We start from the raw sequence: 19,681 nt of genomic DNA, 5'->3' as shown, positions 1-19,681 counted from the left end.
CGCAGCCGAAGATGAGAGCATAGAAGATCCATCACCTGTTTGTATGATGGCGTCCGATGGCGGCACGCAGAGTGCACCTGAATCGTTCCCTTAAGTAACTACCCTTTCGATAATCAACATAGCATGAGGTGACGGCATGGATCCGCAATTACCTCGAAAGTACCCTGATTCATTTTTAAGCGTGTGACGATCTCAACATTGTCACCATAGAGATCACCTGCCAGCGCCATTTTTGTCTCAACGTACATTGGCCTGCAACGGACACCTTTACCCATGAGCCATCCCTGAATTACACCCCACCATCTTCATAGTGAACTGTCCGTCCTCCGTCCATTTTAAATTGATTATTTCACCACCACCCGAGAGAACTCTCCGTTTTTTTAATCTTTAACGAACTTAGCAACAAACCCCAGCTCCAATTTTTTGAACTCTTAAGTCTGTATTCCTGGCATATGTTTTTTTTTACTAAGTGAGAAATGTTCTGGTGATCACCATGCCAAATGCCTGTCTTCGTGTCTGCTCTGAAGTTAACATAGAATAAAGAATGTATGGTAATGAATTTTGTGCTCACTATCGTCTACAAACACACAACCCCCGGGTAAGTCTCTTTTAAATTTTGTTCTGTGGCATTCAAGGCAGTCGTTGGTCTGAGGTTATGCGCGGCTGCGATGCTTCCACTTCCACGGCCTAAAATCGTTATCTTTTTGGTTTTCGAATAACTTTGCAAAATTAATCGTGCGCATCATGACAATTACAGATAAAGTTTCTAGTTAATTCACAACGTAAATTTCAAACAACAAAAGAAAAAATTATTTCTAAAAAATCAATCGTGAAAACCATACCTTCTTCCTATATTAGTATTATATGTCCGCCAGAAAGACTGCCATAGAGTTTCTACCATTGTAAATTGCAAATTGACTACTGCATCTAAGAAAGCCTGTTTAAAATATACAAATGACAATTTTAGTTCATAATAATAAAAACAAATTGAAATTTGTAATGAAAACAATAATTGTGATACTATGATACTTAAGCAAATAGTACTATGTGTAAACAAGTTTTAAACTTTTTTTTTATTGGATAAAGCATTAAATATAATCAAACTTTGTAACCTTAAAGTGCTTGGAAATGACAGAAATGGGTAAGATGACAAAACTTTGAAACATACACACACACACACACACACACACACACAAAAAAAAAAAAAATTATGCTTTTTTTTTTCAAAATCATGCATTTAAAAGTTTTTGGACAAACTATCAAAATTTAATTTATAATACTTAATTTGAAATACTAATTAATTTAGAGGTACAACCAGGTTTTATATTTAGACAACACATTTAAGTTGTTTTCACTAGAGTCAACTCATCTCGGTTGATGAGACGGCCATTTTGACAATTGTAAGTATGAACAAAATATTATATAATTAGTCCAGTTATTAGGACTCGACCGATGCATCGGCCAGGCCGATGCATCGGCGGCCGATGCTAACTTCCAGGAAACATCGGCCCATCGGCCTTAAAAAACATCGAAAAGCCGATGGAATTGGCCGATGTTTTTGTAAAAAAAAAGAGGACCTTTGTTGTTTTACTTTTTAATACAAAGTAAAGGAAGTTACTGTTTTCATATAAAATTGTTTACTTAAATTTCAGTATGAATTTCTATTTTAGTCACCCCTGAAAAGAGTTTTTTATACAGCATTCAGGTACCAAATAAGTTTGTTGCGTTGTTTCTTGCGGTTGGATGTACGTATCTCTCATAATTCATAACTCAAAAATGGTAAACTGTAGAAGGCTAAATTTTCGCATGTGGGGTGTGCGTACGTTCCAGTTGTGAACTTCACTTTTTATTTTCGATCGGGTGTTCTAAAAAGCCTATTTACTCATTTTTTGTGGCTATTAATTACTTATTTCAATGCTAAATTAATATAGCGTCTCAGACTGACGATCATTCGGTGATATATTGCCGAATTGGAGACTATGGAAACAAATATGAGATGGCGAAACCGGTTTTGTTTCATTTTGTTAGATTCCACGGTAATTTTTAATTTTTCGATATTTGTAATATGAATCACAGTAATGCAGTCTTTTCTGTATTTCTTCGGCGGAGCTACAAGTTTGAGGCCCGTTGAAATACATTTTGGGGCCCTATTTCTCTAGCACAGAAGTTATAAAACATTTATCATAAGCATTTTTGTAACTCCTACGGTTCCCCTATGGTTATGGGGCCTCTCGCGCAATTGCAGCATTTGCTATATTTGAAATCCGCCACTGCACGTCAACACAAACTCGGGTGCAAGTTTTAAAAGGGTTTTCCTGGCTCAATGTTTATGATTATTTTGAACTCTATTTTTTACGATTATTTTTTGTATTTCCGAGAACACTTGCGTGCCCCTCCTCTAAATCGAACAATTTCTGAAATTAAACTCTAGTTGTACTTCTGAGTTGTTTAACACTAACACCATTCATAAAATTAGAGATTTTTTTTTTTCAAACTTTATCTTTTGCTGTCAGAAATTGATTAAAGACGTTTTGAATGGAAACATAATTCGGAAACCAAAGGGACTTTTGAATTTTTTATTCGAAAGTGCTGAAGTAGATTCAGAAACTCTTCCGAGGCGTTGGTGGTAGCGGTTCTGTTCTAAAAAAATGAGGCCGAAGTTTAAAGTTGTGAGTCACTCCAAAATCAGAGGGTGACCCCCCCCCCCCCAACCCACCCTCGTCGTTTCAAGCACTTCTTAAATATTTAGCGATTATTTATTTTGGTCAAGAAATATCATCTTGCGTATTTCTTATACTTGTTTCACCTATATTTCGTAATGCGCCATCTTTTTTGCATCATTAATAGCGATCGATTTTTTTTTCTGTTGTAAGTAACTAATTTTATATATATATATATATATATATATATATATATATATATATATATATATATATATATATATATATAAAATAAATGAATAAGTTATTTTCGTTTTCATCATATTTTTAATAATATGTTATAGAAAAGTTTCTTAGGATTTTCTATTATGCAATTTTTAAAAATTTCAGAAAATTATTGTTAAATTGAAAAATTTAATTTGAACTTGTTTGTAGTGCTTCATAAAAGATTAAACAATCAAATTGTTCAATATTACGTGTGAAAACATCAGATCAAGTAGTATATGTATTCAGTTATTAACTTGATGTAAATATTGAGTTTGTTTATTGTGGCTGCGTTTTAAGAACCTCGCTCTTTTCGTGGCTATTGCTTTTTCTTCGCAAAATTTATGTCACGGTTATAGCTTTTATGAAAAATGCAAACTTTTCCTTTCATAAATTTTAAATAAGTATAAAAATATTCCTATTATGATTTAATATTGTAATTTATCTGTTCCCTTTTTTGTTTAATTTGATGATTAAAAAATGTCTACGTGCAATCTTTCCACTTTAATTGCGTAATTTGTTAACGGTTTCATAGTTTTATTCTTTTTTTTTTTTTTGAATGATTAAACAACATAATGTTTTTTAATGATGTTTAGTGTACCTAAATCCATACAGTATTACAATATTACTGAAATCTTGGTTATGTGTTCAATTTAAAAAAAAAAGTCAATTGGTTATTAAACAGCCTCTTTGTTTTTCTTCCTTCATTTTTATTTTATTTATTTATTTATTTATTTATTTTTTTGCTGTTGTTCTTTCTCTTCCATCATACAGCAGTCAAAAATGGAGAAGCATAACTACACCCTATTCAGATTGTACGTAGTACGATCCAAAAGTTTGGGAGACAAGCTGTATGAAACCTTACTCAAAATAGTTCACATTACCTAAGCACATCCACCTTCAAAAGGGCACCTTGAGAGACTATGTACTTCTGCCAGTTTTCATATAACTCTTGGAAACACTCCTGGAAGCCATTTTTCGCTACCTTCTGTGATGCAGCTTTATTTTCTCCTGACGGAAGAAAGCGGCGTCCATGCAAATGTTTTTTTTTTTTTTTTTTTTGCTGGGAACAGGTAAAAGTCACACGGAGCTAAGCTCGACGAAACGTTATATTATTTGTTTGTCACATCAACGTTGGCAAAAGTGCATAGTCGTTCAAGGTGAGTATTTTGTAGATAGATGTACTTCGGTAATGTGAACTATTCAGGGTAAGGTTTTAAACAACTTGTCCTCGAACTTTTAGATGATACTACGTACGTATGAGCTTTCAACTTACTATTTCATAACGTTTTTGAGTGACGCAAGTTTACACGCATGAAGCCATCACAAGAGAATTTGCGATAATTAACTAAGGAGGCGTTCAAAATAGATATTTCGGTAATCTATATGTTCTTAGGTACATACGCATGTACAGATGTGCCGAAAAAACTTGTGAAGTTTAAATTGGGTGATCGTAAAATAAAAATTTAGGTCGAAATCTGATCTTTTCTTTTTTTTTTTTTTTGTGATTACAATTCTTTATTCGTAGAAAGGAAGTAAAGTGAAATGAATCAATGATCCTTTAAATCCCTGACAATCTCATCAATTTATTTCTGTTAGATTTTTTTTTTTTTTTTTTGCCATCGGCCAACGGCATCGGCCATCGGCCATCGGCAATCGGCCATTTGGAGGAAAACAATCGGCCATCGGCCATCGGCCATCTTTGAACAATCGGCCAACAATCGGCATCGGCCCATCGGCCAAAAAATGCCATCGGTCGAGCCCTACCAGTTATCACATTTCCCAAATTTTCCTTTTTGAGTCCACTATTCAATTGTATTTCAACTATACAATACATGTATTGGCCACAGCACTCAACAGATTTTTAGTTTGTCTCTAGGGAGAAAAGGAATCTTTATCTCAATTTTTAAAGGTTAACTTAGGGCACTGATCAATTGGCAAATCAGTAATCCTCCACCCTGTCGATTATTTATAATTAGCAAATTTTTACCAGTTAATCAGCTGAATTTTTTTTTAAATTAAAATTACTTTTGCATAGAATAAGAAACTATGTTGAATGAATTCATGACACCTAATGAATAGTTTCGAATCCTAGCTGCCGAGCCTACATGTGACATAAATTTTACAAATTACTGTGATAGTGTGAACAACACATTCCTATTTTTTAAGGGGGAAACATGCAAATGGATAAGAGAGGTTACAGGGAAAATTCAAAATGAAACTGAAATTTTAAAGGAAAAGGAGGAAAAAGGGAGCAGATTTTGAAGGGAACTTAAGGGACTTGAAGCAAAAAAGCGACTTTTAGGGGCAAAAGTGAGGGGGGGGGGGAGCCCTGGATTATATTAACATCGATTCCAGACTTCCGTAACACATTCATGTGCAGAAAATGAAGACAAATATGCTTGAAATATCAACTAATGACTTCATAAGCATTAAAATCACTATTTACTTGCATCAATTTTCATTAAAAACTACTTCGGAATTAGTGACAAACATTTTTTAAAAAATTAATCTAATTTGTTCTTGCATCAGCATACACGGTAATCTATCTCAATAATAAATGAACGAATTACCTCACAATGCTCTCTGTATAATAGTTTAAATGCTTCAAGATGATCTATAGTTATTCCTTCAGGCAATGGGAAGTTTCGAGTGTCAATGTCGATAAAATTAGGGATGGCTGTGGATGCGTCGCCCAGATACTGCTGATGTTGATGTTGAGGAAGTGGTGGTGGCTGAGAAGGAGCACTCTCAGTCTGACTAGCTACTCCCGATGTGCTCGATGTGCTGCTTTCGTCATTGCTTTCGGATTTTGCTGGCAAGTTGGACTTGAAGCGACTGCAAAATCAGACATAAACTGAATATAACTAGAAAAGAAAACAATCAACAGAGCAAATGAAATGTGTAATGAAGAAATTTACTGACAATATCAAAGTAAATCTTCTTCGTACAACCTTTTAGTGAAAATATACTTTGTTACACAGTTAAATTAATAGGCTTTTGGATGAGTGAGAGTTCCTTTGGACTCTGGTTGTTGAACAGCAGCATACTTGGGCACATACTAGGACACCATAAATTTAACTAATATATTAATTACTCTATGAGTATTATCTCTGAATTTAACACTAATTTTTATAATTTCATTTATTATTATAGAATCCCAAAGTGTCTACACTTAGTCGACTGATTCATTTCTACCTGGAGGGATACAGAGATATTGTTTAGCATAAGCAACAGGTCATTTAGAGCAGAGTTTCTCAAACTGTGGTCCGCGGACCGCAGGCGGTTCGCGAATACATGACAGGAGGTCCCTGGTACTACCCAGCTAAAACGTTAAATATAATGGAGGTTGAAGGACGAGTAACAATATTTTTAATTCAAAAAGAAAGTAAATTTATGAGGAATAAAAATGCTTTTGCTGAAGTACATGTAGGACGCGGCACCCCCCCCCCCCCAAAACATTTCAAGCCTCATCAATTTATATCTATAATTAATGACTGAAATCCTAGTACGCTAAAAACACAACTCATATGAAAAATTAAAACGGCAGTTTGTGCTTTTTGTGGTTATTTCTTACTTTAGGTTACCAGTGTTTTGTTCACTAACTTCAAAAGTTAATTTTTATTACTAAACTTGTTGTAGAAATTTGGTGAGAACATTTTTATTCCTAATTGAATTTGAAATATAATTTTACTTCCAAAACTCAAAATAATAATCTAAGAAATGAAAACCAGACAAGAGCTATGAAAGATATACAGAACAATGCATAAATAAATTTTTTTAAAAAAATGTAAAAATATATTAGAATAAAAATATAGATATAACTGTGTCATTTTTTTTTTGCGCGCGCCAGTGTGTGTGGGGTTTTCCGGAGTGCGGAGATCTGAAGTTTGGGAACCTCTGATTTAGAGTATCATTGATGAAACATTTACTATGAAACAAGAATTTATCAAGATTAAAAATTTAAAAAAAAAAAAAAAAAACTGCTTTTACAGAGCAAATAGACACAGATATTTACAGATACAATATTTAGGAAAGCAATGTTATGTTGTCATTCTGTGCCATTCAAGAGTATTTCGGCTTCATTTGTCAGCATATTTTTTTTCTCTCCCCCCCCCCTCCTTACCTCAAAATTAATAAATAAATAAATGGGTGGGAGGACAAACTAGTAAAGGAATATGTGCCATAGTTAAGTATTCCTATACATTCATTTACAAATACTGAAAGTTGAACTGTTCAATTACTCTAGACAAATTGACAGATATGACAAAAAGTGGTAACTACAAAATAGGAAACAACTTACTTTTTTATTTGGTTCAGGGTTTGATTTCGCAGTCCAGAATTATCTTCAGAAATTTGATTCAGAGGAGAATTAGGTTTGACTCTAATGCCATAATAATGGTATTTAGAATTTCCTCTGCAAAATAATGCATTGAAAGTATTTTACACAATCATCATATACACTACTTCATTACCAATTTTATGAGTACAGTCGACTCCGACTACAACGCGATCCGACTAACGCAAACTGACTGTAACGCGAGTTTTTCAGGAGCAACAATTTTTAGAGCTAAACTGGTGAATTTCTCGTACCCAACACAAATGTATTTGGAAATGAATCGTGATGCTAAGTTTTGGCTTTGTTATTCAGCTTTATTAGTGTACATAATCACCACTCCTCATTTTTATATATTTATTATAAATATGAAAAGGTGATGAAATATTATAGCATCTAGGGATGTCTTTTTATCTAAAGTTTGAAGATGGAAACAAAAAGCGGAAGTTTGAGATAATGTAAGAAAAGGTAAAGATTCTTGATACGCTTGAACAACTAGAAAGTGGGTTGAAGGTAGCACGACAATTAGGTATGAGTGAATCTTTCATACGTACAATTAAAAGTCAAATTAAGGCAATCCGTAAGTATAGACCTTAGTTTTAATATGAAGATTGCAGAGTAGTGTTTAAGCTAAATTTGAACAATATTAAATTGGAATCTGCTCTCGTACCTTGAAAGAGAGGTGTTACCATACATGTAAATGTTACAAAAGTAAATGTGAAGCTACTGTATTTATAAATATATTAGAATGACAATCAGATTGCACAGCATAAATCATCATCTTCAATTTTTAAGTTATAAATGTAACTTATTGTATCTACTGTATAGTACTCTTACAGTGCAGTGTTTGAATAATGTAGCTTAAAAAATAGGTAAAAATTCACCTCTTTATGCAAGAAACGGCAATATATAGTTATAAAATGTCGAAAACAGTTTAAAAGGTATTTAAGAACGTCTAAAAAGTCATATACACAACACTTTTCTACAACACGAAATTTCGATTTATGTGAAGAGTCTTGGAATGCATCACTCGCATAAGTCGGGATCCGACTGTATTATGAAATATATAGCACACTAAAAGTCTGAACAATAAATAAAAAAAACACTTTATAAATTCGCTATCATCAATTAGGACCATTTATGAAAGTGTACTTGACCATCAGTATACTTAGAAAATTAATCTCTTATCCTCATATAAATAACAGCTGATGATCGAGTAACCTGCGTGTCTGAACAGTGTAACTCAAGTCACAGCATGATAATTTGATAATATCTTTTGGTAATGTTAAACATGCAGGGAAAGGCTTTATTGTGACAAGGCTGAACTCAATCCGGTTATCTTAAATGTTTTATTGGTAGGACTGTCTTTTCAGGAGAATGAAGAAACAAACATGATCAACAATGAAGGCTTATCTACTGGAGTTTTGGGTTAATCAACAGGAGTTAGGGTTACAATTTCAACTATCAAAATATCACCAAACAGGCAATGGTTTCGTTCAAATCTAGAAGCAATTTTCACCCGTCATACCTTGACGGGCGATTTTCTAGTCTAAGAATACTGATAGTCAAGTCCTTTTTGGGCAGAAATAGGAGAAACAATCACCTCCCAATAAACAAGTTGTAAAGCACCTACATTCAATTTTAATTACAATAAAGCCTGCATGGTTTTGAAAATTTTTAAATTGAATTAACAGACAGTTAATAATAAAATATAGTTATAAATTGATTGAATACTGATTTCACTCATAAATAAAGGGATCTACTTTTGCCTAAAATTAGCAATGCTTCTAGTGCTACAATATTTTATTCAAATTTTGTGTAACTGTGGGTCGGGACAGTACGAGGTACTATTCGTCGCTTTAAGGCGGAAATTTTATTTGACCCTTCCCCGAGAATTAATAGTTAAGTTTAATTATTTTATTTTTTGAAAAAAGAAAGACATTTTTGTTAAGTTGTCTCGACAAAAATGGTTACCAGCAAAGAAGAATTTATAGTTGTAAAAAAACTTTTGTCAAAATTGTCCCATCCCTCCCAATACTCCCCTTATTAAATAAAAATCTAAGGCTGTATCACAACACAATAAAGATGCTATTTTTTTATTTTTTTATTTTATGTGCTGCTCTCTAATTCAGTTTTAACAATGTGTGTAAATCACATTTTTTGTTTTATTTTGCAGATTTTACTGAAAGCAAAACTGACATTGTCACATTCACTTTTTTACTTACAAGAATAATGTGTGGGAAAGTAAGGATCATTATCTGTAAATTTTTCATCTTTCATTATTATTTTTTTAATTTTTGTTACCGATTGCACTTTAGCTTCACTATACAATCTTGCTTATTTGGTTTCAACTGAAAATAAAGCACGAAAAGAAAAAAAATCTCCAAATTCCAATCCCTACTACTACTAGTAGGAAATCCAAAATACATTTCTTCAAATATAAGGGTTGCCCAAATGAAAAGTGGACAAGTTGAATAAAAATAATACTTTAAATGTAAATCAAAAGAAATCGTCATGGATGTTGAAGCACAGGTCCTAACGTTGCAGCAGCAGGACGATGCCTTTGCTGTAGAAAGATCAGGGCTGATTCCTAGGGAATCCTTCCACAGCTTCCTTTACTTCATCGTCCGAATGGAAACGTTTTCCCTCTAATGCTCACTTAAGTGGTCCAAAGGAGTGGAAGTCACAGGTTGACAAGTTCGGACTATACGGGGTGCTCCAAAATTTCCCAATGGAAAATTTGTTTACGGTCGTCTGGGTTTTCTGGGATGATCTTTGTGGATGATAGCATGAACCTTTACTGAGGTTGAGTTTGTCACTGATTTCACGGGTCTAATCTGTCGATTAGTTCAGATCATTTCATTAATGAAGGCAATGGAATCATTGGTGGTGGCGATGTTTGCTTGGCCTGGTCTTGGCAGATCTAATTTCGTTTTCCACCCTTAACCGTACTACCGTGCTTTCCGATCTGGACGCATCCATGGATAGCACGACTTTCCTTTTGACCAAATTCCAATACTGCAAACAGGCTTCACTGCTGAAAGCCATTTGAGATGCATACCTCATACCACCCTTTATATACTTGTGCAGGGACACTCTTATTGAATCATTCATTCTGATGTTATTGCACTTGTCCACTTTTCATTTGGGCAACCCTTATACCTCAGAATCTAATTTCTGTAAATTTGACCCTTTATCTTCCCACAGCTGAATAATCCAGTTTTCCAACATTACAACAAGTTGTGATACTTACCTTGTTCCGAGACGCCTGGTTCGCAAGCCCAGAAAAACTGAGCGAATTAATTTCCCGAAAGAAGCAGCATTAACAGGATCTAATTTATGTTCAGAGCAGTGCCTCAGGTAATGATTGTACAAGGTGCTTCTTGGTAAGCTGACGCCCTCTGCAGTTTCATAATTATCAATAAGCCATTGTACCTAAAAGCAACAGAAAGTTAGAGGACATTTTCAAAAAAATAAAAAAAATAAAAACTATAAATATACTAACAACTTAGGTATATGATAGGATATATTAAATTTAATATGCAAAAAAATTTAATGCTATAGTAATTAGGATCATAGACGATACTGTTTATACAGTAGTACCTCCCTTAAGGGACACTTTTTCTGGTCCCAGTCTCTTTGAATAGGAACCTCCATGTGTTTGCCTCTCATTAAGAGACACTCTATTTAAAGGACAGTCAGAAAGAAAAATTACAAAAAAGTTCGTATAAATGAATTAGAAATAACAAATTTATTGGAACTCAAGGTTAAATTTTTGTTCAAAAATTATCTGGTAAAAGTTTGTCTTGACATTAACATGAAATAAAAGAACATGTATTCCAAAATTCTTGCTAAGGCCTAGATTCATGCTTCATTTCTAGCAAAATTTAAATGTGGTCACTGTTTTGTATAGGAAATAGGGAAGTTGCAACCTATTAAATGTTCATATTTTGGCTATTGGATATTGTTAATTGACCCTCAAAACTAAAAAATTCACCATCGCCGAATTTTAAAACACCATGGTTGATTTTTAATGAATTTTTAAAAATCCACGCGCAAAAGTGCGCGCTTCTGAAACGTCACTAGCCTACGTCACAGGGCGCGAATGGGCAACCTTCCGCCGAAGATCCCTTGTTTTCGCTAGGAACATTTTGAGCGCGCTGATATTTTTATTTTTTAGAAATTCAATAATCCTTTTGAACACACTATGGAGACCGGATTCGTTAAAGCACAATCTAAATAATCTTCCTCATGTAAAAACAATGATGATATTCGAATATTTCCGAGAGGATGAGAGGTTTAATATTCCAGAAACGCGAGGAGTTAAGTGCGAGGAGATAACCTTTTACGTTTCGTCTTCGAAGTCGAATGCGTGACCTTCGGCTTCTGCCCTACCGGAAGGCGCATGACATCACTTCCTATGCCATCTGACATCACAGGCGCTTGAACTTTAAAAATTAATTTAAAAAAAACTACTTATCGTATCGCAAAAATTTTTTCACCTATGATGTTTATACATGTTACTCTATCATATAAAAATAAAATTGAAAAATCGAAAACTTCCCTATTATATGACATCAAGTGAATCCACGTAACCCATTAATTCAAAAATCAGATTCATGAAAATCGGTAAAAAACTTTGATACTATAGAATGTGATAAAACTTTATTTTATTTATTTATTTATTTTTCCAGGTTAAATAATTCTGAATTTTATTTAATAGATATAAAATGCTTTCAATATTTTGTCTTAAATGTTATTAGTTTACATTTATTATGAAATAATGCTGAATTAAGTACACAACATGCATCAATTCATCTACCTTCGAAGAAGGAACCTCTCTTTAAAAGACAGTTTGTCCAGTTCCATTAGTGTCTCTTAATGAGAGGTTCTACTGTACATTATATCAATGTTAACATATCACATCATATAAAACAGGAATTATTGCTTTCTTATATTTCATGATGCATTCAATAACACTGAAATCCAGTGGTGTTCCCATAGGGCAGAGGTTCCCAACCTTTTCCCTCTTGTGAACCCCTTCCAAATTCCGAAAGAAGTTAGTGAACACCCTGGGTACTAGGTAATAAGCAAAATATAGAATTACAAATATTGCTACGAACTAAAATGATCGCTAAAATATTAATGCAAAACAGATTCATGAAAAAATAAACACAGTAATTATTCTGTGTTGAGTTTCAATCAATTTTGAAAAAAATATGAAAATGGGATATTCATAAGGCTCTTTGTGGAATAAAGAGGATCGAAGCTTGGCTGAAATTGTTCTGAACCTAAGGTACATTTATTTCAATTATCACTAAGTCAGAAGTCAATTAAAGAATGATCTTTAAAATACTTTTCAAGGAACTCTCAGGTTAACTATAAATGAACTTTTTTTCTAACAGTAAAATGAGAAAGATCTAGGTTTAAGTCTTCTTGAAAAGGACTAAAAGCCTAGCAGTTTGATAAAGATTTAGGGCTTACATTAATTGTTTGACTGCTGAAGAATTTTCTTGTAACACGCTATAAGTGCGGAGTAAACTGCGTATATTGAAAAATAATGGAAGCGTTTATTTTCAATATACGCATTTACTCTAATTTTTACACAAAAGGTAATTTTAACAAAACAAATATTGTTAAACTCACTCACTAGAAGAGAAATTTCTAGACAAATTTCCATAAGTTCCTTATTTACACATAACGCAAATTAAGTTGCATGGTTAAATTCCGTTGATTTTTTTTTTACTGCGTAAATCTCACACTGCCAAACTTTCATCCATGAAAATTTTCTATAGTAATTAATTTTTCATATTTCCTGTGTTATTCTTGGATTCGTAGCCATTCTTTCCCTTTTTGAAAGTAAAGCTCGAAGTAAATTGTAGTCAATGTAGTGTGAGAATCATAGCAACTAACAACGGCGTGATCTCACTTCTATGCAGTTTTGACTCAACACAAGAGAAGAGCGATAGCTCTTTGTCAGACTCAAATGGTAAAGAAACTAAACATCAAAATAGTTTAGATGCTCGTAAATGCTCCATGCAATGCTTTCTTTAAGTTCAATCAACTTTTTCGATCAAAAGCTTCTGAGGAAACGAACGCTTTCAAATTCTTTCATCTGAGGACATTGTATTCCAAAGTAGAACTTTTCCAACATGGTTTCAGGGCTATCACCAATCACTATCAGGGGTAGCGCTAAAACCGGCACTTTGTAATGACAGACTAAATTATTTAAATGTAAAATATGTCAGGAAGTATGCAAATATTTTCAAGCTAAGAGCAGGGCTGGATTTGGAAGTGTTGAGGTCCCAGGGCAATGAAGGAGTGGAGGCCCCGAGGCAATGATGGAGTGGAGCTTACTAATCAATACTTTGATATATACATAAAATACACCGCCAGCTCAGTCATTTCCAGCCGAGGACTGCAGTTTCATGCTTATTAGCACGAAACTGCAGTTTCGTTAGTTTGTTAGTTAGTTAGTTTGTCAGTTTGTTTGTTTGTTTGGCACTCTTGGCTTCCTCAAGAGGTTTTCCATCTCCAGCTCAGTCACTTTCCTATGGCGGGCTGTTAAGTGCTAATAAGCACGAAACTGCAGTCCTTGGCTGGAAATGACTGAGCTGGCGGTGTATTTCAAGTATTTCTGCTTTAGCCCTGGCTATTGGGCGGTAATTTACTGAATATACCATGCCTGGCCTTTCAATATTCGAGTTGAACCGAACCATTGTTTCGGTCACTCGTCTGGTCTGCGCTAATTCTATATTAGCTACCAGTTTGTTTGGCACTCTTGGCTACCTTAAGAGGTTTTCCATCTCCAGCTCAGTCACTTTCCTATGCCGGGCTGCTCAGTGCTAATAAGCACGAAACTGCAGTCCTCGGCTGGAAATGATTGAGCTGGCGGTGTATTTCATGATTTCTGCTTTAGCCCTGGCTATTGGGCGGTAATTTACTGAATATACTTTGATATATATCAGAATATTTTGATATATGTGTATATATCCGATATTTTCAACCTGTAAAAGTTAGGATATTTTGTAAAAAATTTTATGTGGATTCCCCTTTGTTGTGGAAGCCCCGGGGCAGTAGCCCCGCTGCCCTCCCCTAAATCCGGCCCTGGCTAAGAGTAGCAAATGTGCGAGAGAAAAATGAATAAAAATGGAGAAAAATTTGCTTGAAAACGCTTGAGCATGAAACTTCATCAGAAACAGGCATGTTAAAACTCTGCCACTACAATATTTTTTTCACAAACCCAGGGGTTCGCAAACCACCGGTGGGAACTGTTGCCATAGGGTATACTCCATATATGCCGTACACTCTCAAACATTTTTTAGACATATAGCGTATGACCTCAAGCAGTGGCGTCGACTCCATGGGGCCTGAGGGGGCCCGAGCCCCCTCAAAAATATTTTTGAGGGGGCAGAGCCCCCCCCCCCCAATAAATCAAAAAAATTATTAATTACATTATGCTTTTTAAACGCATAAATTTATCTTTTATTTTCCTTATTTGAAGATAGTTTACCTTCTAAAATACATTCAGTAATGAGTTAAAACAAATAATTATTATGGTTGTGTAAGCAGGTTAACTGAAAACGAGTGGTGTGAATAATGATAGTGTAACAGTGCTGCGAGTACTGTAAAAATTTGTCATAGTGCACGAATTACGGGTCAAGTCTGTTGCCGGTGGGCAGCGCTGCGGCGCGCTCACCTAAGTGTTGCTGACCTGGAAAAAATATATGAGAGCATGATTTGTATATAAAATGGGAGGCGTGATAATTTTGAATACTTTTAGGAATTGTGTTTAAAAGAAAACCTTCACAAAATGATGATCCTTCCCTTCCTCGGAATCGACGTATACCAAAGAAGTGAAAACAACGAAGGCAGCTCACCACACACTTTCAAAATCCAAAAGGAATACAGTCGACTCCAGCTACTTTTGCGAAATGGCTATAACGCGATTTTTTCTATTCAGACCTAATGCGAATTCCGCACCCGCAACACGAAAATTCTCGGGAGGGGAATCGTGGTGTGTTCGTATCGGCTTTGGCTACTATTTTTTTTTTTTTTTCATGAATGGATCTTTTTCCTTTTAGCGTCGCTGAGAGTGGAAGTTCCTTTTTCATTTTAAATGCGAAAGTTAATGAAATATAATGACACCTAAGAGCGCTGTTTCATTTAAAGTTTGTGAAGATAAAAGGAGAAAATTTCTGACAATTAAAGAAAAGCTAGAGCTTCTTGAAAAGCTGAAGCTCAACAAAAAAATGCGTTGAAAGTAGCACGAGAATTAGATATGAGTGTATCTTCCATACATACAATTACAAGTCAAGAAAAGGAAATCCGTAAAAATTCACCGAGTAGTGTCTTAGTAAAATGCAAATATTTATGAAAATGGAAACTGCTCATGTATTGTGTACAAATATCATTAATGGATCGACTGTTCAGTACAACTAAAGATGCATTTGCTTTTCTTACTATATACTGTGCTTACCGTATACCGGTTTATTTTTTCTTTCTTTCCCATTGAACATTGATTTTGTACATCGTAGGAGTATTTTATGTTGAATAAAACGGTATTTTTAAAAAACAAGTAACATTCAGTTCTTTATGTAAGAAACAGGAATGTAAAGTTAGAGTAGAGTTAAGAGATGGTTTTAACAGTTTGACGGGGTGTTTACAAGTGTCTAAAATAAATGGGTACGTTTATAAAAAAATTTACACATACCTTTTTCCACAACGCAAAATTTCGACTTACGCGAGGGGTCTTGGAATGCATCCCTCGTGTAGGTCGGGACTCGAGTGTACTACAAGGCAATTTACATTGAGGTTTGTAAAATGGTGCAATTTTGCATTGTTGGGCGATTTACATCAACTGGACGCACACAGGTCATTGCAGTTGAACAAGAGTGCTTGCTTTTATCAAACAAAGGTGAAACATTTTGAAAAATCAACTGAGTTTTTCAAAAGTGACCCAGACATTGAGAGACTGCGCTTTACGCTTGAATATGTTAGCCGATATCACTAATGAAAAAACAACTGGTCTTAAAAAGCATGCTTAAATTAAATTACCTTTTTACAAAAATACTGTGTGTGTTCGTATTTATTTTTTCCTTTTTTCAAAGCCAAAAAAATATGTGTCGGGCTTGTCGACTTTTCGGGGTTCTAATGTTGATTATATGACTTTAAAATGCTTTAAAAAAAACTTTAAAACTCACTATTTTTCATCTCAGATTTAGAAAATTTCCTGCGGCATGCCCCCTCCCCCCAATATTTTTTAAGTCGGAGTTTCTGGGAGTGCCCTTTAATGCAAGTCAAGCGCCGTACCTTTTCCATGCCTAGCTACGGCACTGCATGACTCCCCATAAAATAGAACAAAAAAATGTCTCTTACTAAGACAAGTGGCATGATCTAGTTGAACCAGAAAAATTTGTATACCAATTTTTGGATTGTTTTACTTTGAAAACGCCATGTCACATACTGTTTGTTTGTTTAAATTATACACACCAGAAAGTATGTAAATTGGCATTTTCAAGGCACAAAAAACGACCCTTTCTTTGGGGGGGGGGGGTAACCTCCGCGGGGTTACATAACCCCATAAACCCCCGGTGATGACTGGCCCAGCCCCCTCAATAATTTTTCCAAGTCGGCGCCCCTGACCTCAAGCTTCATAAATTTTCATATTATGACATACTATGTATATGATCACATACACAAATTGTGCATAATGGATTACTAGGAGTATACCCTCAGAATAATTGATAGGAACATCACTGCTGAAATCTCCAAACAACGGCTACTGATAGGGTCAGTGACTACTGATTGTTACTTCAAGGTGTACATAGGTGTGTAAAATTGCAAAAATGAAACATCATAAATTTATTCCATGTCATGTGACCTGGGTGGTCCCTACCCAACCATCTCTGATTTGGAGGTCATTTTAGAGAGTTGCAGACATGCCTTTTGAAACAAACTTAAGCAAATTTTCAGAATACAAGACAAAAATCATAAAGATCTAGGCTACCTAAAAAAGAAAAAAAAAAAACTGAACTCCAAAAAGGCCCAAATGGGGGATGTGCCTGAACATGATGATTTGTTCGCAAAGCTAATCTGTCATTTTGGAGCCCTTTCTTTGTTTTTTTTATTAATCTTAGATCCTCAGGATTTCGGTTTTGGATGCTGAAAATTTGTACAGGTTAGCTTCTAAGGCACATGTCTGTACCTCTATAAAATTTCATTCAAATTGGAGATGGTTGGATGGAGACGACGATGTCACTTAACATAGAATGAATCAATGATGTTTAGTTTTTGACGTATCTTTTGCTACCTGTTTCCTGTCAAAGAAAGTGCGACTCAGCTTAACTAATAAGGAGCATTTCGTACCTGCTGTGGTGTACCATACAGAAAATTTTTTGGCCTGTATATTATGGCATAAGTCTGGTGTTCACGGCTTTTGCTCTATCATGGAATGCCCAATTACATTTTACTGGTCCAAGAAGTGTTAAAAATTTGTAATGGCACATTAAGTTGGAAGCATATGTTTTTCTTGAGTCACATAAAAAATTAGCTACCTCACAGGCTGCAACATTATAACAAAATAAAGTTAGTTTTTTGTAAAGAAGTCCTTCTTTGATAATGTAGCTGAATTTGTCCAACACAATTCTTTTCATGCAGAAAATATAAATATACTAAAAATACACCTGAAATAACAAACTAGAGACTTGTACCTTTGTTGTACCTCACTAATTTCAGAAAAATAGCTATTGAATAAATTTTAACTAATAAGAAAATATAAGACAGTAAACATAAGACACTAACGTGTATGATATCCATGTCTCGGACATTTTGATGCTGAGAATGATGTGTGGGCTGTGACTGCCCCTGGTTCTGTTGAGAAGTTAGTTGCAGTTGAGAGGTATCATGAGGACTATGCAGGGTCTGGATCACGCACTGGTCATTGCTGAAAGGAGAGATAATGTCCCCTACTTTGCCACGAGGATCCTCCTGAAAAAGAGAGAATATTTCTGTTTCATGCAGCGTACTGGTATTAAGAGCTTCAAAGCTTCTAAACATCAACATGAATTAACATTCTGTGGGGTACAACTGAAAAAAAATCTAAAATGGCAAAGGAGGCATTTGCTTTTTCCAATGAAAAGGTTCCAAGTAACTCTGAAACACATGCAGATGAGCAAAGGAGGGGAGCCTTGGCAGGAGTAATGCAAAAGATTTCTGGAGTGTGTCAAAACATTTTTAAAAATTAAAAGTAGGGATGCATTGAATTCCATATTATACTGAATACAAATTTTGAATATCAGGTTAAAATTCAGGTGAATATTTGCCTAAACACCAAATATTGGGTTAAAATTTTTTAGCTGTAATATTTATTTTTATTTTTATTTTATCCAATCTAAAATAAAAAATGTTTATGTAACTTTTATCTTTTGCGAAATGTAAATTCATTTCTAGTTAATATACTTAATTTATATTAACATTATTCAAAATGAACAATATGTACAGTTAATTTAAAATAAATTTAAATATAAATTAGTCCAATTGCAAAAGCAAAATAATATTGTAAAAAATGGCTAATTTGGTTTACATTTATCTGCAATTCTGCATAAATTGGTAATTTCTTTCCTAATGTATGATTTGAAAACTGATAATCAAGGTAACTTGATAAGTATGGTATCATTTGACATTCAAATGTTTCCTTTATTTACTATTTCAATCACCTCTTAGGATATTTGAAATGAGGCAGTAAGAGAGGGATGTAAGACCCAAAATTGAAAACTTGGACGTAACCAGTACAAATGGTAGGAGAGAATCTCCTCTATTTTGGGGCAGGAGATGGCATGGAAGGATATTCCTTTGATTCAATTTATATTTTACTACTCATATTAAAATAATCAAAAGGGTCAGTTGCGGTAAAATGAAACATGGAGTAAATGGAAACGAACTCTACTACCACACTTGAAGTAAACCATTAGTGAGTGAAAACTAGGTAAAGCTGTTGTTAAAGAGTTAAAGATTTTCCTCCCCAGCATGCATAATAACTAGTTTCAACCAGTTTTACTTGTCATGTTGAAGGTTTCTAAACAATTACTTGTGAAATTCACCTTTCCAACCATCTTTGTTGTGCAATTAAGGTGTTTTCATTTAAAATACTTGATTCTGTAAATGGTACGATCTAACTCTTTCATACTTCCTCCAATTTTTGGAAGAGTAAATTTTGATGTATAGTACTTTTGTGTGTATTTTACATAAATTCAGCCTATAATTTGGTTTTTTGCATGATTTTTCCTTTTAAAAATTATATACTGCATTTGGAAAATTCAGCAGGCTGCATGCAACCTACAGGCTACAGATTGAGTGTTGTTGGCGTAGAGCTTCTTAAGCTTTTAAACCGATTGCGTATAGTGCAATTATCTAGCCATTC

The 19,681-nt window shown here is 34.4% G+C and overlaps 1 protein-coding gene across 1 annotated transcript in view; it reads right to left on the bottom strand.

Moving 5' to 3' along the window:
• LOC129222994 (DNA-binding protein RFX2-like) overlaps nucleotides 1-19,681 on the bottom strand; it is a 62,546-nt gene that overhangs the window by 19,483 nt on the left and 23,382 nt on the right. Inside the window, exons 7-11 of the mRNA XM_054857558.1 lie at nucleotides 18,064-18,249; nucleotides 10,514-10,695; nucleotides 7,228-7,341; nucleotides 5,498-5,762; nucleotides 843-937 (exon numbers count right to left, since the gene is read on the bottom strand). Coding sequence (XP_054713533.1) covers nucleotides 843-937; nucleotides 5,498-5,762; nucleotides 7,228-7,341; nucleotides 10,514-10,695; nucleotides 18,064-18,249 — 842 coding nt within the window. The remainder of the gene's footprint in view (nucleotides 1-842; nucleotides 938-5,497; nucleotides 5,763-7,227; nucleotides 7,342-10,513; nucleotides 10,696-18,063; nucleotides 18,250-19,681) is intronic.

Source organism: Uloborus diversus, chromosome 5 (genome assembly GCF_026930045.1).
Source record: "Uloborus diversus isolate 005 chromosome 5, Udiv.v.3.1, whole genome shotgun sequence".
Classification (NCBI taxonomy): domain Eukaryota; kingdom Metazoa; phylum Arthropoda; class Arachnida; order Araneae; family Uloboridae; genus Uloborus; species Uloborus diversus.
Note: the sequence above shows the minus strand (reverse complement) of the source record. Positions and strands in the feature narration are given on the sequence as shown.